The sequence below is a fragment of the Bombina bombina genome, chromosome 4 (genome assembly GCF_027579735.1).
Source record: "Bombina bombina isolate aBomBom1 chromosome 4, aBomBom1.pri, whole genome shotgun sequence".
NCBI classification, from domain to species: domain Eukaryota; kingdom Metazoa; phylum Chordata; class Amphibia; order Anura; family Bombinatoridae; genus Bombina; species Bombina bombina.
The window spans coordinates 471,022,102-471,037,533 of NC_069502.1; the positions used below are offsets into that span (position 1 = coordinate 471,022,102).

Sequence of the window (15,432 nt, forward strand, 5' to 3'; positions counted from 1 at the left end):
TAGTTTTGCAGATGAGTTGCTGAAGCTACGATCCCTATTTTTTTCCTTTGTCAGACCCATCACCATTCTTCGGAAAAGAGAGGTTCAGTCAACTTTTTGTTTAATATATCAACGGATTGCGAGACTGGCAAGACCAAAAAAGGCAATTTCTCATGAGCTTGATGATGTATTGATCATCAGGGCAACAGCATGATATTCTTAGTTCAACACAAACATTCATATTTTGCTGAAATATGCCAAAACTAAAACCTTTTAATTAAACAACATTCCATGTTAAACGTTTTCAAGAATTGTCCTTTTTCCATAGATGGTGTTTGATAAAACATTACAGATAATAGTCACAAACTATAGATTTAATGAGATAATAATGGCTTAAAGTAGCACATTCCAGTGGCGGTTCTATAGGGTGCAACAAAAAATCCTTCAGATTATACCCTCCATTTACTTGAGGAGGAGGGACAACACAGCCCCTTCTAGCCACAGCCATGAGAACCCAACCACAAATCTAAACACACAGTAATGTCTTTGGACACCAAACTTCACTCATGGGCCATCAATTCTACCCTTGCCGACTTCAATCATTGTCCTCCCCAGTTATTGCATGTAGAACTGCCACTGAGCACATCATATAAAAAAAAAAAAAAAACTTAAAAAACAGAATTCATGCTTACCTGATAAATTACTTTCTCTTGCGGTGTATCCAGTCCACGGCTTCATCCTTTACTTGTGGGATATTCTCATTCCCTACAGGAAGTGGCAAAGAGAGCACACAGCAGAGCTGTCCATATAGCTACACCCCTCTAGCTCCGCCCCCCAGTCATTCGACCGAAGGTTAGGAGAAAAAGGAGAAACCATAGGGTGCAGTGGTGACTGTAGTTTAAACAAAAAAATTATTTACCTGACTTAATTGTCAGGGCGGGCCGTGGACTGGATACATCGCAAGAGAAAGTAATTTATCAGGTAAGCATAAATTCTGTTTTCTCTTGCAAGCTGTATCCACAGTCCACGGCTTCATCCTTTACTTGTGGGATACCAATATTAAAGCTTTAGGACACGGATGAAGGGAGGGAACAAGACAGGTACCTTAAACAGAAGGCACCACTGCTTGTAAAACCTTTCTCCCAAAAATAGCCTCCGAAGAAGCAAAAGTATTGAATTTGTAAAATTTGGCAAAAGTATGCAGTAAAGACCAAGTCGCAGCCTTACAAATCTGTTCAACAGAAGCCTCATTCTTGAAAGCCCATGTGGAAGCCACAGCTCTGGTAGAATGAGCAGTAATTAATTCAGGAGGCTGCTGGCCAGCAGTCTCGTAAGCCAACCTGATGATGCTTTTTAGCCAGAAGGAAAAAGAGAGGTAGCAGTCGCTTTCTGACCTCTCCTCTTACCAGAATAAATGACAAACATCATGATGTTTGTCTAAAGTCTTTAGTCGCTTGTAAATAGAATTTTAAAGCACGAACTACATCAAGATTGTGTAGCAGGCGTTCCTTCTTTGAAGATGGGTTAGGACACAGAGAAGGAACTATTATTTCCTGGTTAATATTCTTGTTAGAAACAACCTTAGGAAGAAAACCAGGTTTGGTACGCAAAACAACCTTATCTGCGTGAAACACCAGGTAAGGTGAATCACACTGTAAAGCAGACAATTCTGAAACTCTTCGAGCAGAAGATATAGCTACCAAAAACAAAATTTTCCAAGATAATAACTTAATATCTACGGAATGTAAAGGTTCAAACGGAACCCCTTGAAGAACTGAAAGAACTAGATTAAGACTCCATGGCGGAGCCACAGGTTTATAAACAGGCTTGATTCTGACTAGAGCCTGAGCAAACGCTTGAACGTCTGGTACCTCTGCCAAACGCTTGTGTAAGAGAATAGACAGAGCAGATATCTGTCCCTTTAAGGAACTAGCTGACAATCCTTTCTCCAATCCTTCTTGGAGAAAAGACAATATTCTGGGAATCCTAATCTTACTCCATGAGTAACCCTTGGATTCACACCAACAAAGATATTTTCGCCATAACTTATGGTAGATTTTCCTAGTGACAGGCTTTCTAGCCTGAATCAGAGTATCTATAACTGACTCAGAGAAACCACGCTTCAGAATCAAGCGTTCAATCTCCAAGCAGTCAGACGCAGAGAAACTAGATTTGGATGCTTGAATGGACCCTGAATTAGAAGATCCTGCCTCAATGGCAGTGTCCATGGTGGAACAGATGACATGTCCACTAGGTCTGCATACCAAGTCCTGCGTGGCCACGCAGGCGCTATCAGAATCACCGAAGCCTTCTCCTGCTTGATTCTGGCGAACAGACGAGGGAGAAGAGGAAACGGTGGAAAGACATAAGCCAGATTGAAGGACCAAGGCGCTGCTAGAGCATCTATCAAGACCACCTTGGGGTCCCTGGACCTGGATCCGTAGAGAGGAAGTTTGGTGTTCTGACGGGACGCCATCAGATCCAATTCTGGAGTGCCCCATAGCTGAGTCAGCTGAGCAAAAACCTCTGGGTGGAGTTCCCACTCCCCTGGGTGAAAAGTCTGACGACTTAGAAAATACGCTTCCCAGTTGTCCACTCCTGGAATGTGAATTGCTGAGAGATGGCAGGAGTGATCCTCCGCCCACTTGATTATTTTGGAGACTTACTTCATCGCTAAGGAACTCTTCGTTCCCCCCTGATGATTGATGTAAGCTACAGTCGTGATGTTGTCCGACTGAAATCTGATGAATTTGGCCGCAGCTAGTTGAGGCCATGCCTGAAGCGCATTGAATATCGCTCTCAGTTCCAAAATGTTTATTGGGAGAAGAGATTCTTCCAGAGACCATAGGCCCTGAGCTTTCAGGGAGTCCCAGACTGCCCCCCAGCCTAACAGACTGGCATCGGTCGTTACAATGATCCATTCTGGTCTGCGGAAACATGTTCCCTGTGACAGATGATCCTGAGACAACCACCAGAGAAGAGAGTCTCTGGTCCTCTGGTCCAATTGTATCTGAGGAGACAAGTCTGCGTAATCCCCATTCCACTGTTTGAGCATGCACAGTTGTAGTGGTCTGAGATGTATTCGAGCAAAAGGGACTATGTCCATTGCCGCTACCATTAATCCGATTGCCTCCATGCACTGCTATAGATGGCTGAGGAGTGGAATGAAGTACTCGGCAAGTAGCTAAAAGCTTTAACTTTCTGACCTCCGTCAGAAATATTTTCATTTCTACCGAATCTATTAGTGTTCCCAGGAAGGGAACCCTTGTGAACGGGGACAGAGAACTCTTTTCGATGTTCACCTTCCACCCGTGAGACCTTAGAAAGGCCAGTACAATTTCCGTGTGAGCCTTATCTCTGGGAAAAGACAACGCCTGAATTAGGATGTCGTCTAGATAAGGCGCTACTGCTATGCCCCGCGGTCTAAGCACCGCCAGAAGGGAACCTAGCACCTTTGTGAAAATTCTGGGAGCAGTGGCCAAACCGAAGGGAAGAGCCACGAACTGGTAATGCTTGTCCAGAAAAGCAAACCTGAGAAACTGGTGATGATCTTTGTGGATAGGGATATGCAGGTACGCATCCTTTAAATCCACGGTAGTCATATATTGACCTTCCTGGATCATTGGTAAGATCGTTCGAATGGTCTCCATCTTGAATGACGAGAAATGTGAAACCTTCCCTTTGGAGGGGAGTCCTTGAATTCTAGAAGATATCCCTGGGTAACAATCTCTACTGCCCAGGGATCGTGAACATCTCTTGCCCAAGCCTGAGCGAAGAGAGATAGTCTGCCCCCTACCAGATCCGGTCCCGGATCGGGGGCTACCCCTTCATGCTGTCTTGGTAGCAGCTGCAGGCTTTTTGGCCTGTTTACCCTTGCTCCAGCCCTGGTAAGGCTTCCAGGTTGCCTTGGGCTGTGAAGCGTTGCCCTCTTGCTTTGCAGCTGTAGAGGCTGAAGCCGGACCGCTCCTGAAGTTACGAAAGGAACGAAAATTAGCTTTGTTTCTAGCCTTAAAGGGCTTGTCCTGAGGAAGAGCATGGCCCTTTCCCCCGGTGATTTCTGAAATAATCTCTTTCAATTCTGGCCCGAAAAGGGTCTTCCCTTTGAAAGGGATATTTAACAATTTAGATTTTGACGACACATCGGCCGACCATGACTTGAGCCAAAGCACTCTGCGTGCCATAATGGCGAAACCTGAATTTTTTGCCGCTAACTTAGCTAATTGCAAGGCGGCATCCGTGATAAAAGAATTAGCCAGCTTTAGAGCCTTAATTCTATCCATAATTTCGTCGTATGAAGTCTCCTTCTGGAGCGACTCCTCCAGCGCCTCAAACCAGAAAGCCGTTGCAGTAGTTACAGGAATAATGCAGGCAATAGGTTGAAGAAGGAAACCTTGTTGAACAAAAATTTTCTTAAGTAAACCTTCTAATTTTTTATCCATCGGATCTTTAAAAGCACAACTGTCTTCAATTGGTATGGTTGTGCGCTTAGCAAGAGTAGAAACCGCCCCCTCAACCTTAGGGACCGTCTGCCACGAGTCCCGCCTGGGGTCATTTATGGGGAACATTTTCTTAAAAATAGGGGGGGGAACAAAAGGGACACCTGGTCTATCCCACTCCCTAGTAACAATATCCGCAACCCTTTTAGGGATCGGAAACGCATCAGTGTATACAGGGACCTCTAGGTACTTGTCCATTTTACACAATTTCTCTGGGACCACCATAGGATCACAATCATCCAGAGTGGCTAATACCTCCCTAAGCAATACGCGGAGGTGTTCCAGTTTAAATTTAAACGCTAATTAATCTGATTCTGCCCGCTCAGAAACCTTTCCTGAGTCAGAAATTTCTCCTTCAGACATCAAATCCCTCACCGCCACTACAGAGTGTTGTGAGGGTACATCAGATAAACCTCCCAAAGCTTCTGACTGCTCATAATCTGTTCTTAAAACAGAGCTATCACGCTTTGTAGGAAAAACTGGCAGTTTGGATAAAAATGTTGCAAGGGAATTATCCATGACTGTCGCTAATTGTTGTAATGTAATAGGGGCCAATGCACTAGAGGTACTAGGCATCGCTTGCGCGGGCGTAACTGGTGGCGACACATGGGGAGAGGAAGGCGGACTATCCTCATTACCTTCCGTCAAAGAATCATCTAGGGCTACATTTTTAAGTGACACAATATGATCTTTAAAGTGTATAGACACATTAGTGCACTTGGAACACAATTTTAGAGGGGGTTCCACCATGGCTTCTAAACACATAGAACAAGGCCTCTCTTTAGTGTCAGACATGTTTAACAGACTAGTATTATTCACAAGCAGGCTTGGAAACACTTTATTCAAATAAAATTTACAATTTGAAAAAAACGTTACTGTGCCTTTAAGAAATAAAAGGCGCACACAATTTTACCAAACCGTGAAAAATGATCCAATCTCTCTGAAATTTTTACCGCATGAGCAGACCAGTTAACCCCTTAATGCCCAAAACCGGAGCAACCGAAAGCTGACAACCGGTTAATAAACTGCAGCACCTTGCCACAGCTTACTGCTGTGGCCCTACCTGCTCCTGGGGACTAGTTTTGTGGAAAACAAGCTTCTTTGAAGTCCTCAAGCAGTCTCTGGACCCTCCACGTGAAGCTGCATGAGCTGTCTGCCAATATTAACTGCGCAACTGAGGCGCGAAATTTAGGCCCCCTCCCCCTTCACTCCGGAGTTGAGGGGCCTTCAAAATCCCAAATAGGTGACTAAACATATGCCATGTGGAAGATAACCCCATAATAACAAACCAAAGTGCATAAAAAACGTCTATAACAAGTATTTTTCCTCATTAAATAATTGATTGCCCTGTAACAGTGTCCACCAGCCTATTGAGCCCTGTTAAGTAAGCCTTCCTTCTATACTGAGTCTCAGAACATGGCTTACCTTCCCCACATGGGGATTCTTGTCAGTCTACTAGCATTAACTGAGTCTTGTCTAGAAAAAGATGACTGAACATACCTTATTGCAGTTAAGCCTGCAAACTGTTCCCCCCAACTAAAGTTTTCTGGTACTCCTCAGTCCTGTGTGGGAACAGCAATGGAAATCATTTTCCTCTCAGCAGAATTCTTCATCACATTTCTGCTATAGAGTAAATAGTACAAACCGGTACCATTTAAAAATAACAAACTCTTGATTGAAGATATAGAACTACAAATCTAACACCACATTCACTTTATCCTTCCGCAGAGTGGCCCTGCTGTCAGAGCCGGCAAAGAGAACAACTGGGGGCGGAGCTAGAGGGGGAGCTATATGGACAGCTCTGCTGTGTGCTCTCTTTGCCACTTCCTGTAGGGAATGAGAATATCCCACAAGTAAAGGATGAAGCCGTGGACTGGATACACCTTGCAAGAGAAAAAAACCTCTAAATATTTATATCATGGAAATGACAGAACACTATTTAAGTATATTAAAAAATATTTGTTCTATGGAATAAAGGCTAAAGTGATAGTAAATCCTAGTGTTTGTGAAACTCTAGGATTTACCAGTAGAACCAATAAAGTGGACTTTCAGTCATGAAGTATAAAATACTTCATGCTGAAAGTTCCATTATTTTTCTGAAGCGTTCACCGCACTGAGCACCTCAGCTCGACCACAGCAGAATGCTATTTTGCAGTGAGGTGACGTTTCCACCTCTTAGCCAATAGCCGAGCGGGCCAGCTAGCATTATACCGGATAGTTAGTATGCTATTGGCTTAGATCACCTCACTTCAAAATAGCATTCTGCTGTGGGCTGCCTGAGGTGCTCAGCACGATAAACGCTGCAGACAAATAAAGGAACTTTTAGCATGAAGTATTTATTGAATGCTAGCATTTCAAGAACGCTAGGATTTACTATCACTTAAAGCTGTTTATTTTAAAGTTAAATGGAAGTGCATGTCTGCACATAACTGGGCCTAAGGGACTTATTCTTACAGGCTGATATGCAAATCTCCCATTGCTTTATTGATAGACAGTGGTACGCCTATGAGGCATAGCATTTTCTCATTACACAAACATTATTTTGATAAGTTTAATATAATATTCATGCTGACACACCAACCTCACATAAGACTTTGGTCCTGCAACCACTCTAAGCCACATGTCCACATTGGACATCAGATCAGACCCTGCAGACCTGCAGCCTCTGTCAGACACATTCACATCAAACCTCCGATTCAACAAATCTGCTTGAAGAAAACGGCGGCACCTCATTGGCAAGGCCCACACATGGTGAAACATACGTTTGGGGTTGCTATGCCTATTTGTATTTGACGACTGGACTGTGTCTATGGGCAGGACCATACTGATATACTGCATACAAATTCCTCTATGTGAAAGGCACATTCTGAGCAAAAAGATGCTGCTGTGGTGGTGATTAGCCAAAGAACAACCTATTCTGCTTTTATTTGTTCCATTATCAAGTGCTTCTCTCTTTTTGTATATGCTCATATCAAAACCCCAGGCAATTTTCAGTTATAGCCACATCATACCACAGATCATTCCCTGTAGCCCCTCACTCAAGTCAGAGCTCAATGCGAGAGGACCCCTGGCCTTGTAATAATCACTTGCCCATGCCAGACTTTAGACCACTGGCCCTGCAGTACCTCTGAGCCAAACACCCACATCACAACTCAGATTGCTCTACTATCCCCTGTAGCCCACCTTAACCACAGCATACTTCAAATCAGACCTCATAGGAACAGTGAGGAATGGATGAAATATGTACAGTGTAAGTAGTAATTTCAGTAGTAATTGGCAATTAATAGTGGACAATATTCTGTGGACAGTGGGACCCATGAGTACCTAGTGATAACAAATGCAATATTATTGTGAGTATGCATACTTTATTCAGTGCGCATCAGTTTAAAGCTAGTACTAATTATACCTTCTTTAAGCATGTATGTATGATTTATCAATATACCATATCCTTTATCTTAAGAAACAAACAAGCACAATATCAGAAACTACTAATAGGGCACTGGAGCCATCTGAGAATAGAAAGTTACAAACATTTCTCTTGCTTCATACCCAGACCTTTATATATGAACAAGCAAATTCCCTCAAACAATGCTCGTAACATGCTAAGGGAATTTCTGGGTGAAAAAATAAATAAATTAAAAGATAGTTGTAATGTTTGCAGCTAAGGGGTTTGCAGGAAAGTGTTATTAAAAAGGACATATCAGGCAACATGGTAATACAATTAAAAACATATACTGTAAAGTTTTTGCTGACAAACTCTACATCTGACAATTTCTACAGACACTTTTAAAATGATCAATTTTCCCTTAGTTCTTCCAGCAAGAGCCGGGATCTTAATAAAGAAAACAAATCTTGTTGATCTGTGGAACGGAAGCCCTGGCACAATATGAAGAAGCTGATTGGCACTCTGAAGGGCTAATTGATATTCAGCATGTCAGGCTTGATACAAGTGAGGATAATGAATTGCCAAGAATGCATCTACTGTCAGGCCAGGCTATTCAGTCCCCACTGCCAGGGCAATCACTGGGGGATCAGAGTTTTACTCTAAGAACTAATTAAGATTAGTGGATGAAAAGCATTTTAGGTCAGGAAGTGAGCAATAACAAAACCCCTTCTCTTCTGCTTTAACTATTCCTTTATCTCTTCCTTCATAAAATAAAACTGAAACTATAGTACAAATAGAGAAGTTAGCACGTTATCCAAGCATTCCTATGTTTCTGCATATAATTCAGACAACATACATGGGATTTAAGATGTGTATTGTGCATCGCAGTAATCAATTTTCACCTTAAAGCTCCTGTAACATAAGGGTGCACTACTTCAGCATTCATGGGTATTTAAATATGGCTGTTCAGCTTTACAACAGCAGGATTAATCCAGTGGTCATGCACTAGCAGAGATATTCTGACCTTTGCTGATACTTGACCGATAACAATATGTCAGCATGCCATAAGGAATCCATTGTACAGTTGCCCAAACCCTGCCCCTTCATTTTGCCAGCAGCCTGTGGCTGATCAACAACACCCACTCACACTTTGTGTTAAAAACTCACTCTTTGGCGCTATTCAACTGTTTGTTGTAGTGGGCCAAATTTTTGTACAATTACATGATGCTGGGCTGAGTACATCATTATATTGGTAAAAGGCATTACAACCATACAGTGGACTAAATTATGAGTGGAGCATTATTTAGCGTGCCCACTCGTGCATTAACATCGCTCGACTTCAGGTTTTTTTTGTGGTTTTTTTGTTTTGTTTCTCTCTCTTCTCTCTCTCTCATACTTCAGGATCCGATAAACCTGGCACATATTAGAAGTGCTATTTACGCCACTGACCACTATCTAGCAGTACAGAAAATAAATAGGTTAATAAAACAAGAAATGTCACTTACTTGGTTTACAATTAACAACTTTTTCCACTTTATGTAATGAAGAAAAAGGAGACTGATCTCCTTGATCTTCACTTTCCCCATATTCAATAACTTCTGCTTGGCCCAGAGGAACACTCCACTTCAGCAGATACTTCTGGCCTGCAGTCACTATGCTGCTGCCTTCATTTGAAGACCTGTAGGATACACAAACTTTTTTATATGCACCATGTAATGCACATTTATATTTATTATCAACACAATCACAGCATATTGTGCCGTTAGGCACAAAGGAAAGGTGAATAGTCAAATAAAACAAAACCCTAAAGAATCATACATTTAATAACTGAAAATACAAAACATGAGGGACAGTCTACTCAAGAATTAGTATTGTTTAAAAAGATAGATAATGCCTTTATTAGCCATTCGCCAGTTTTGCATAGCCAACACGCTTATAATAATATACTTTTTACCTCTTAAAAAAACTTAAAGAGAAAAAGAAGAAGGATTGGGGAATTTAGCTCCTGGAAAACACAAGAATCAGTTGTGAGCACTAAATGGCTGTGCAAGATCTAGACCCTTTTTCAGTATAAATTCATAAAATAGCAAAGTTAAAGGGACATGAACCCCAACATTGTTTTTTCATGATTCATATAACACATGCATTTTTAGACACCTTTCCAATTTACTTCTATAATTCAATTTGCTTCATTATCTTGGTATCCTTTGTTGAAAAGAATACCTAGGTAGGCATCACTGAGAGCTGGCTGCTAATTGGAGGCTGCACATATATGCATCTTGTCAATTTCTCTCCCAATTTGTTCAGCTAGCTCCAGCAGTGCATTGCTTTTCCTTCAACAAAGGAAACTAAAAGAAGGAGCACATTTTATAATAGAATTAAAAATGTTAAAAAATTGCATGCTCTGGATCACAAAACAAAAAAATTGGGTTTCATATTCCTTTTATGGGGATTAAACACAAAAAACATAAATTATGCGTAGCTGATAATTTCATTTCCATTGAGGGGAGAAGAGTCCACGGCTTCATTTATTACTGTTGGGAATTTAGAACCTGGCCACCAGGGGGAGGCAAAGACACCCCAGCCAAAGGCTTAAAGGGACACTGAACCCAAAATTTTTCTTTTGTGATTCAGATAGAGCATGAAATTTTAAGCAACTTTCTAATTTACTCCTATTATCAAATGTTCTTTATTCTCTTGGTATCTTTATTTGAAAAGCAAGAATGTAAGTTTAGATGCCGGCCCATTTTTGGTGAACAACCTAGGTTGTCCATACTGATTGGTGGATAAATTCATCCACCAATCAAAAACTGCTGTCCAGAGTTCTGAACCAAGAAAAAAGCTTAGATACCTTCTTTTTCATATAAAGATAGCAGCAGAAGGAAGAAAATTGATAATAGGAGTAAATTATAAAGTTGATTAAAATTGCATGCTCTATCTGAATTACAAAAACAGAATTTATGTTTACCTGATAAATTACTTTCTCCAACGGTGTGTCCGGTCCACGGCGTCATCCTTACTTGTGGGATATTCTCTTCCCCAACAGGAAATGGCAAAGAGCCCAGCAAAGCTGGTCACATGATCCCTCCTAGGCTCCGCCTACCCCAGTCATTCGACCGACGTTAAGGAGGAATATTTGCATAGGAGAAACCATATGATACCGTGGTGACTGTAGTTAAAGAAAATAAATTATCAGACCTGATTAAAAAACCAGGGCGGGCCGTGGACCGGACACACCGTTGGAGAAAGTAATTTATCAGGTAAACATAAATTCTGTTTTCTCCAACATAGGTGTGTCCGGTCCACGGCGTCATCCTTACTTGTGGGAACCAATACCAAAGCTTTAGGACACGGATGAAGGGAGGGAGCAAATCAGGTCACCTAAATGGAAGGCACCACGGCTTGCAAAACCTTTCTCCCAAAAACAGCCTCAGAAGAAGCAAAAGTATCAAACTTGTAAAATTTGGTAAAAGTGTGCAGTGAAGACCAAGTCGCTGCCCTACATATCTGATCAACAGAAGCCTCGTTCTTGAAGGCCCATGTGGAAGCCACAGCCCTAGTGGAATGAGCTGTGATTCTTTCAGGAGGCTGCCGTCCGGCAGTCTCGTAAGCCAATCTGATGATGCTTTTAATCCAAAAAGAGAGAGAGGTAGAAGTTGCTTTTTGACCTCTCCTTTTACCAGAATAAACAACAAACAAGGAAGATGTTTGTCTAAAATCCTTTGTAGCATCTAAATAGAATTTTAGAGCGCGAACAACATCCAAATTGTGCAACAAACGTTCCTTCTTCGAAACTGGTTTCGGACACAAAGAAGGCACGACTATCTCCTGGTTAATGTTTTTGTTAGAAACAACTTTTGGAAGAAAACCAGGTTTAGTACGTAAAACCACCTTATCTGCATGGAACACCAGATAAGGAGGAGAACACTGCAGAGCAGATAATTCTGAAACTCTTCTAGCAGAAGAAATTGCAACCAAAAACAAAACTTTCCAAGATAATAACTTAATATCAACGGAATGTAAGGGTTCAAACGGAACCCCCTGAAGAACTGAAAGAACTAAGTTGAGACTCTAAGGAGGAGTCAAAGGTTTGTAAACAGGCTTGATTCTAACCAGAGCCTGAACAAAGGCTTGAACATCTGGCACAGCTGCCAGCTTTTTGTGAAGTAACACAGACAAGGCAGAAATCTGTCCCTTCAAGGAACTTGCAGATAATCCTTTCTCCAATCCTTCTTGGAGAAAGGATAGAATCTTAGGAATCTTTACCTTGTCCCAGGGGAATCCTTTAGATTCACACCAACAGATATATTTTTTCCATATTTTGTGGTAAATTTTTCTAGTTACAGGCTTTCTGGCCTGAACAAGAGTATCAATAACAGAATCTGAGAACCCTCGTTTTGATAAAATCAAGCGTTCAATCTCCAAGCAGTCAGCTGGAGTGAGACCAGATTCGGATGTTCGAACGGACCTTGAACAAGAAGGTCTCGTCTCAAAGGTAGCTTCCATGGTGGAGCCGATGACATATTCACCAGATCTGCATACCAAGTCCTGCGTGGCCACGCAGGAGCTATCAAGATCACCGACGCCCTCTCCTGATGTATCCTGGCTACCAGCCTGGGGATGAGAGGAAACGGCGGGAATACATAAGCTAGTTTGAAGGTCCAAGGTGCTACTAGTGCATCTACTAGAGTCGCCTTGGGATCCCTGGATCTGGACCCGTAGCAAGGAACCTTGAAGTTCTGACGAGAGGCCATCAGATCCATGTCTGGAATGCCCCACAGTTGAGTGATTTGGGCAAAGATTTCCGGATGGAGTTCCCACTCCCCCGGATGCAATGTCTGACGACTCAGAAAATCCGCTTCCCAATTTTCCACTCCTGGGATGTGGATTGCAGACAGGTGGCAGGAGCGAGTCTCCGCCCATTGAATGATTTTGGTCACTTCTTCCATCGCCAGGGAACTCCTTGTTCCCCCCTGATGGTTGATGTACGCAACAGTCGTCATGTTGTCTGATTGAAACCGTATGAACTTGGCCTTCGCTAGCTGAGGCCAAGCCTTGAGAGCATTGAATATCGCTCTCAGTTCCAGAATATTTATCGGTAGAAGAGATTCTTCCCGAGACCAAAGACCCTGAGCTTTCAGGGATCCCCAGACCGCGCCCCAGCCCATCAGACTGGCGTCGGTCATGACAATGACCCACTCTGGTCTGCAGAAGGTCATCCCTTGTGACAGGTTGTCCAGGGACAGCCACCAACGGAGTGAGTCTCTGGTCCTCTGATTTACTTGTATCTTCGGAGACAAGTCTGTATAGTCCCCATTCCACTGACTGAGCATGCACAGTTGTAATGGTCTTAGATGAATGCGCGCAAAAGGAACTATGTCCATTGCCGCTACCATCAAACCTATTACTTCCATGCACTGCGCTATGGAAGGAAGAGGAACGGAATGAAGTGTCCGACAAGAGTTTAGAAGTTTTGTTTTTCTGGCCTCTGTCAGAAAAATCCTCATTTCTAAGGAGTCTATTATTGTTCCCAAGAAGGGAACCCTTGTCGACGGAGATAGAGAACTCTTTTCCACGTTCACTTTCCATCCGTGAGATCTGAGAAAGGCCAGGACTATGTCCGTGTGAGCCTTTGCTTGAGGAAGGGACGACGCTTGAATCAGAATGTCGTCCAAGTAAGGTACTACTGCAATGCCCCTTGGTCTTAGCACCGCTAGAAGGGACCCTAGTACCTTTGTGAAAATCCTTGGAGCAGTGGCTAATCCGAAAGGAAGCGCCACGAACTGGTAATGCTTGTCCAGGAATGCGAACCTTAGGAACCGATGATGTTCCTTGTGGATAGGAATATGTAGATACGCATCCTTTAAATCCACCGTGGTCATGAATTGACCTTCCTGGATGGAAGGAAGAATTGTTCGAATGGTTTCCATCTTGAACGATGGAACCTTGAGAAACTTGTTTAAGATCTTGAGATCTAAGATTGGTCTGAACGTTCCCTCTTTTTTGGGAACTATGAACAGATTGGAGTAGAACCCCATCCCTTGTTCTCCTAATGGAACAGGATGAATCACTCCCATTTTTAGCAGGTCTTCTACACAATGTAAGAATGCCTGTCTTTTTATGTGGTCTGAAGACAATTGAGACCTGTGGAACCTCCCCCTTGGGGGAAGCCCCTTGAATTCCAGAAGATAACCTTGGGAGACTATTTCTAGTGCCCAAGGATCCAGAACATCTCTTGCCCAAGCCTGAGCGAAGAGAGAGAGTCTGCCCCCCACCAGATCCGGTCCCGGATCGGGGGCCAACATTTCATGCTGTCTTGGTAGCAGTGGCAGGTTTCTTGGCCTGCTTTCCCTTGTTCCAGCCTTGCATTGGTCTCCAGGCTGGCTTGGCTTGAGAAGTATTACCCTCTTGCTTAGAGGACGTAGCACTTGGGGCTGGTCCGTTTCTACGAAAGGGACGAAAATTAGGTTTATTTTTGGCCTTGAAAGACCTATCCTGAGGAAGGGCATGGCCCTTACCCCCAGTGATATCAGAGATAATCTCTTTCAAGTCAGGGCCAAACAGCGTTTTCCCCTTGAAAGAAATGTTAAGTAGTTTGTTCTTGGAAGACGCATCAGCTGACCATGATTTCAACCAAAGCGCTCTGCGCGCCACAATAGCAAACCCAGAATTTTTCGCCGCTAACCTAGCCAATTGCAAAGTGGCGTCTAGGGTGAAAGAATTAGCCAATTTGAGAGCACGGATTCTGTCCATAATCTCCTCATAAGGAGGAGAATCACTATCGATCGCCTTTACTAGTTCATCGAACCAGAAACACGCGGCTGTAGTGACAGGGACAATGCATGAAATTGGTTGTAGAAGGTAACCTTGCTGAACAAACATCTTTTTAAGCAAACCTTCTAATTTTTTATCCATAGGATCTTTGAAAGCACAACTATCTTCTATGGGTATAGTGGTGCGTTTGTTTAAAGTAGAAACCGCTCCCTCGACCTTGGGGACTGTCTGCCATAAGTCCTTTCTGGGGTCGACCATAGGAAACAATTTTTTAAATATGGGGGGAGGGACGAAAGGTATACCGGGCCTTTCCCATTCTTTATTTACAATGTCCGCCACCCGCTTGGGTATAGGAAAAGCTTCTGGGAGCCCCGGGACCTCTAGGAACTTGTCCATTTTACATAGTTTCTCTGGGATGATCAAATTCTCACAATCATCCAGAGTGGATAATACCTCCTTAAGCAGAGCGCGGAGATGTTCCAACTTAAATTTAAATGTAATCACATCGGGTTCAGCTTGTTGAGAAATTTTCCCTGAATCTGAAATTTCTCCCTCAGACAAAACCTCCCTGGCCCCCTCAGACTGGTGTAGGGGCATTTCAGAACCATTATCATCAGCGTCCTCATGCTCTTCAGTATCTAAAACAGAGCAGTCGCGCTTACGCTGATAAGTGGGCATTTTGGCTAAAATGTTTTTGATAGAATTATCCATTACAGCCGTTAATTGTTGCATAGTAAGGAGTATTGGCGCGCTAGATGTACTAGGGGCCTCCTGAGTGGGCAAGACTCGTGTAGACGA

At 42.9% G+C, this 15,432-nt stretch overlaps 1 protein-coding gene across 3 annotated transcripts in view; it reads right to left on the minus strand.

Annotated features, from left to right (window-relative positions):
• Positions 1-15,432, minus strand: part of ARHGEF10 (Rho guanine nucleotide exchange factor 10) — a 595,236-nt gene that overhangs the window by 240,597 nt on the left and 339,207 nt on the right. For all 3 annotated transcript variants that reach the window (XM_053710365.1, XM_053710363.1, XM_053710364.1), the window contains one exon: positions 9,366-9,538. In XM_053710365.1, the coding sequence (XP_053566340.1) occupies positions 9,366-9,538 (173 nt within the window). The remainder of the gene's footprint in view (positions 1-9,365; positions 9,539-15,432) is intronic.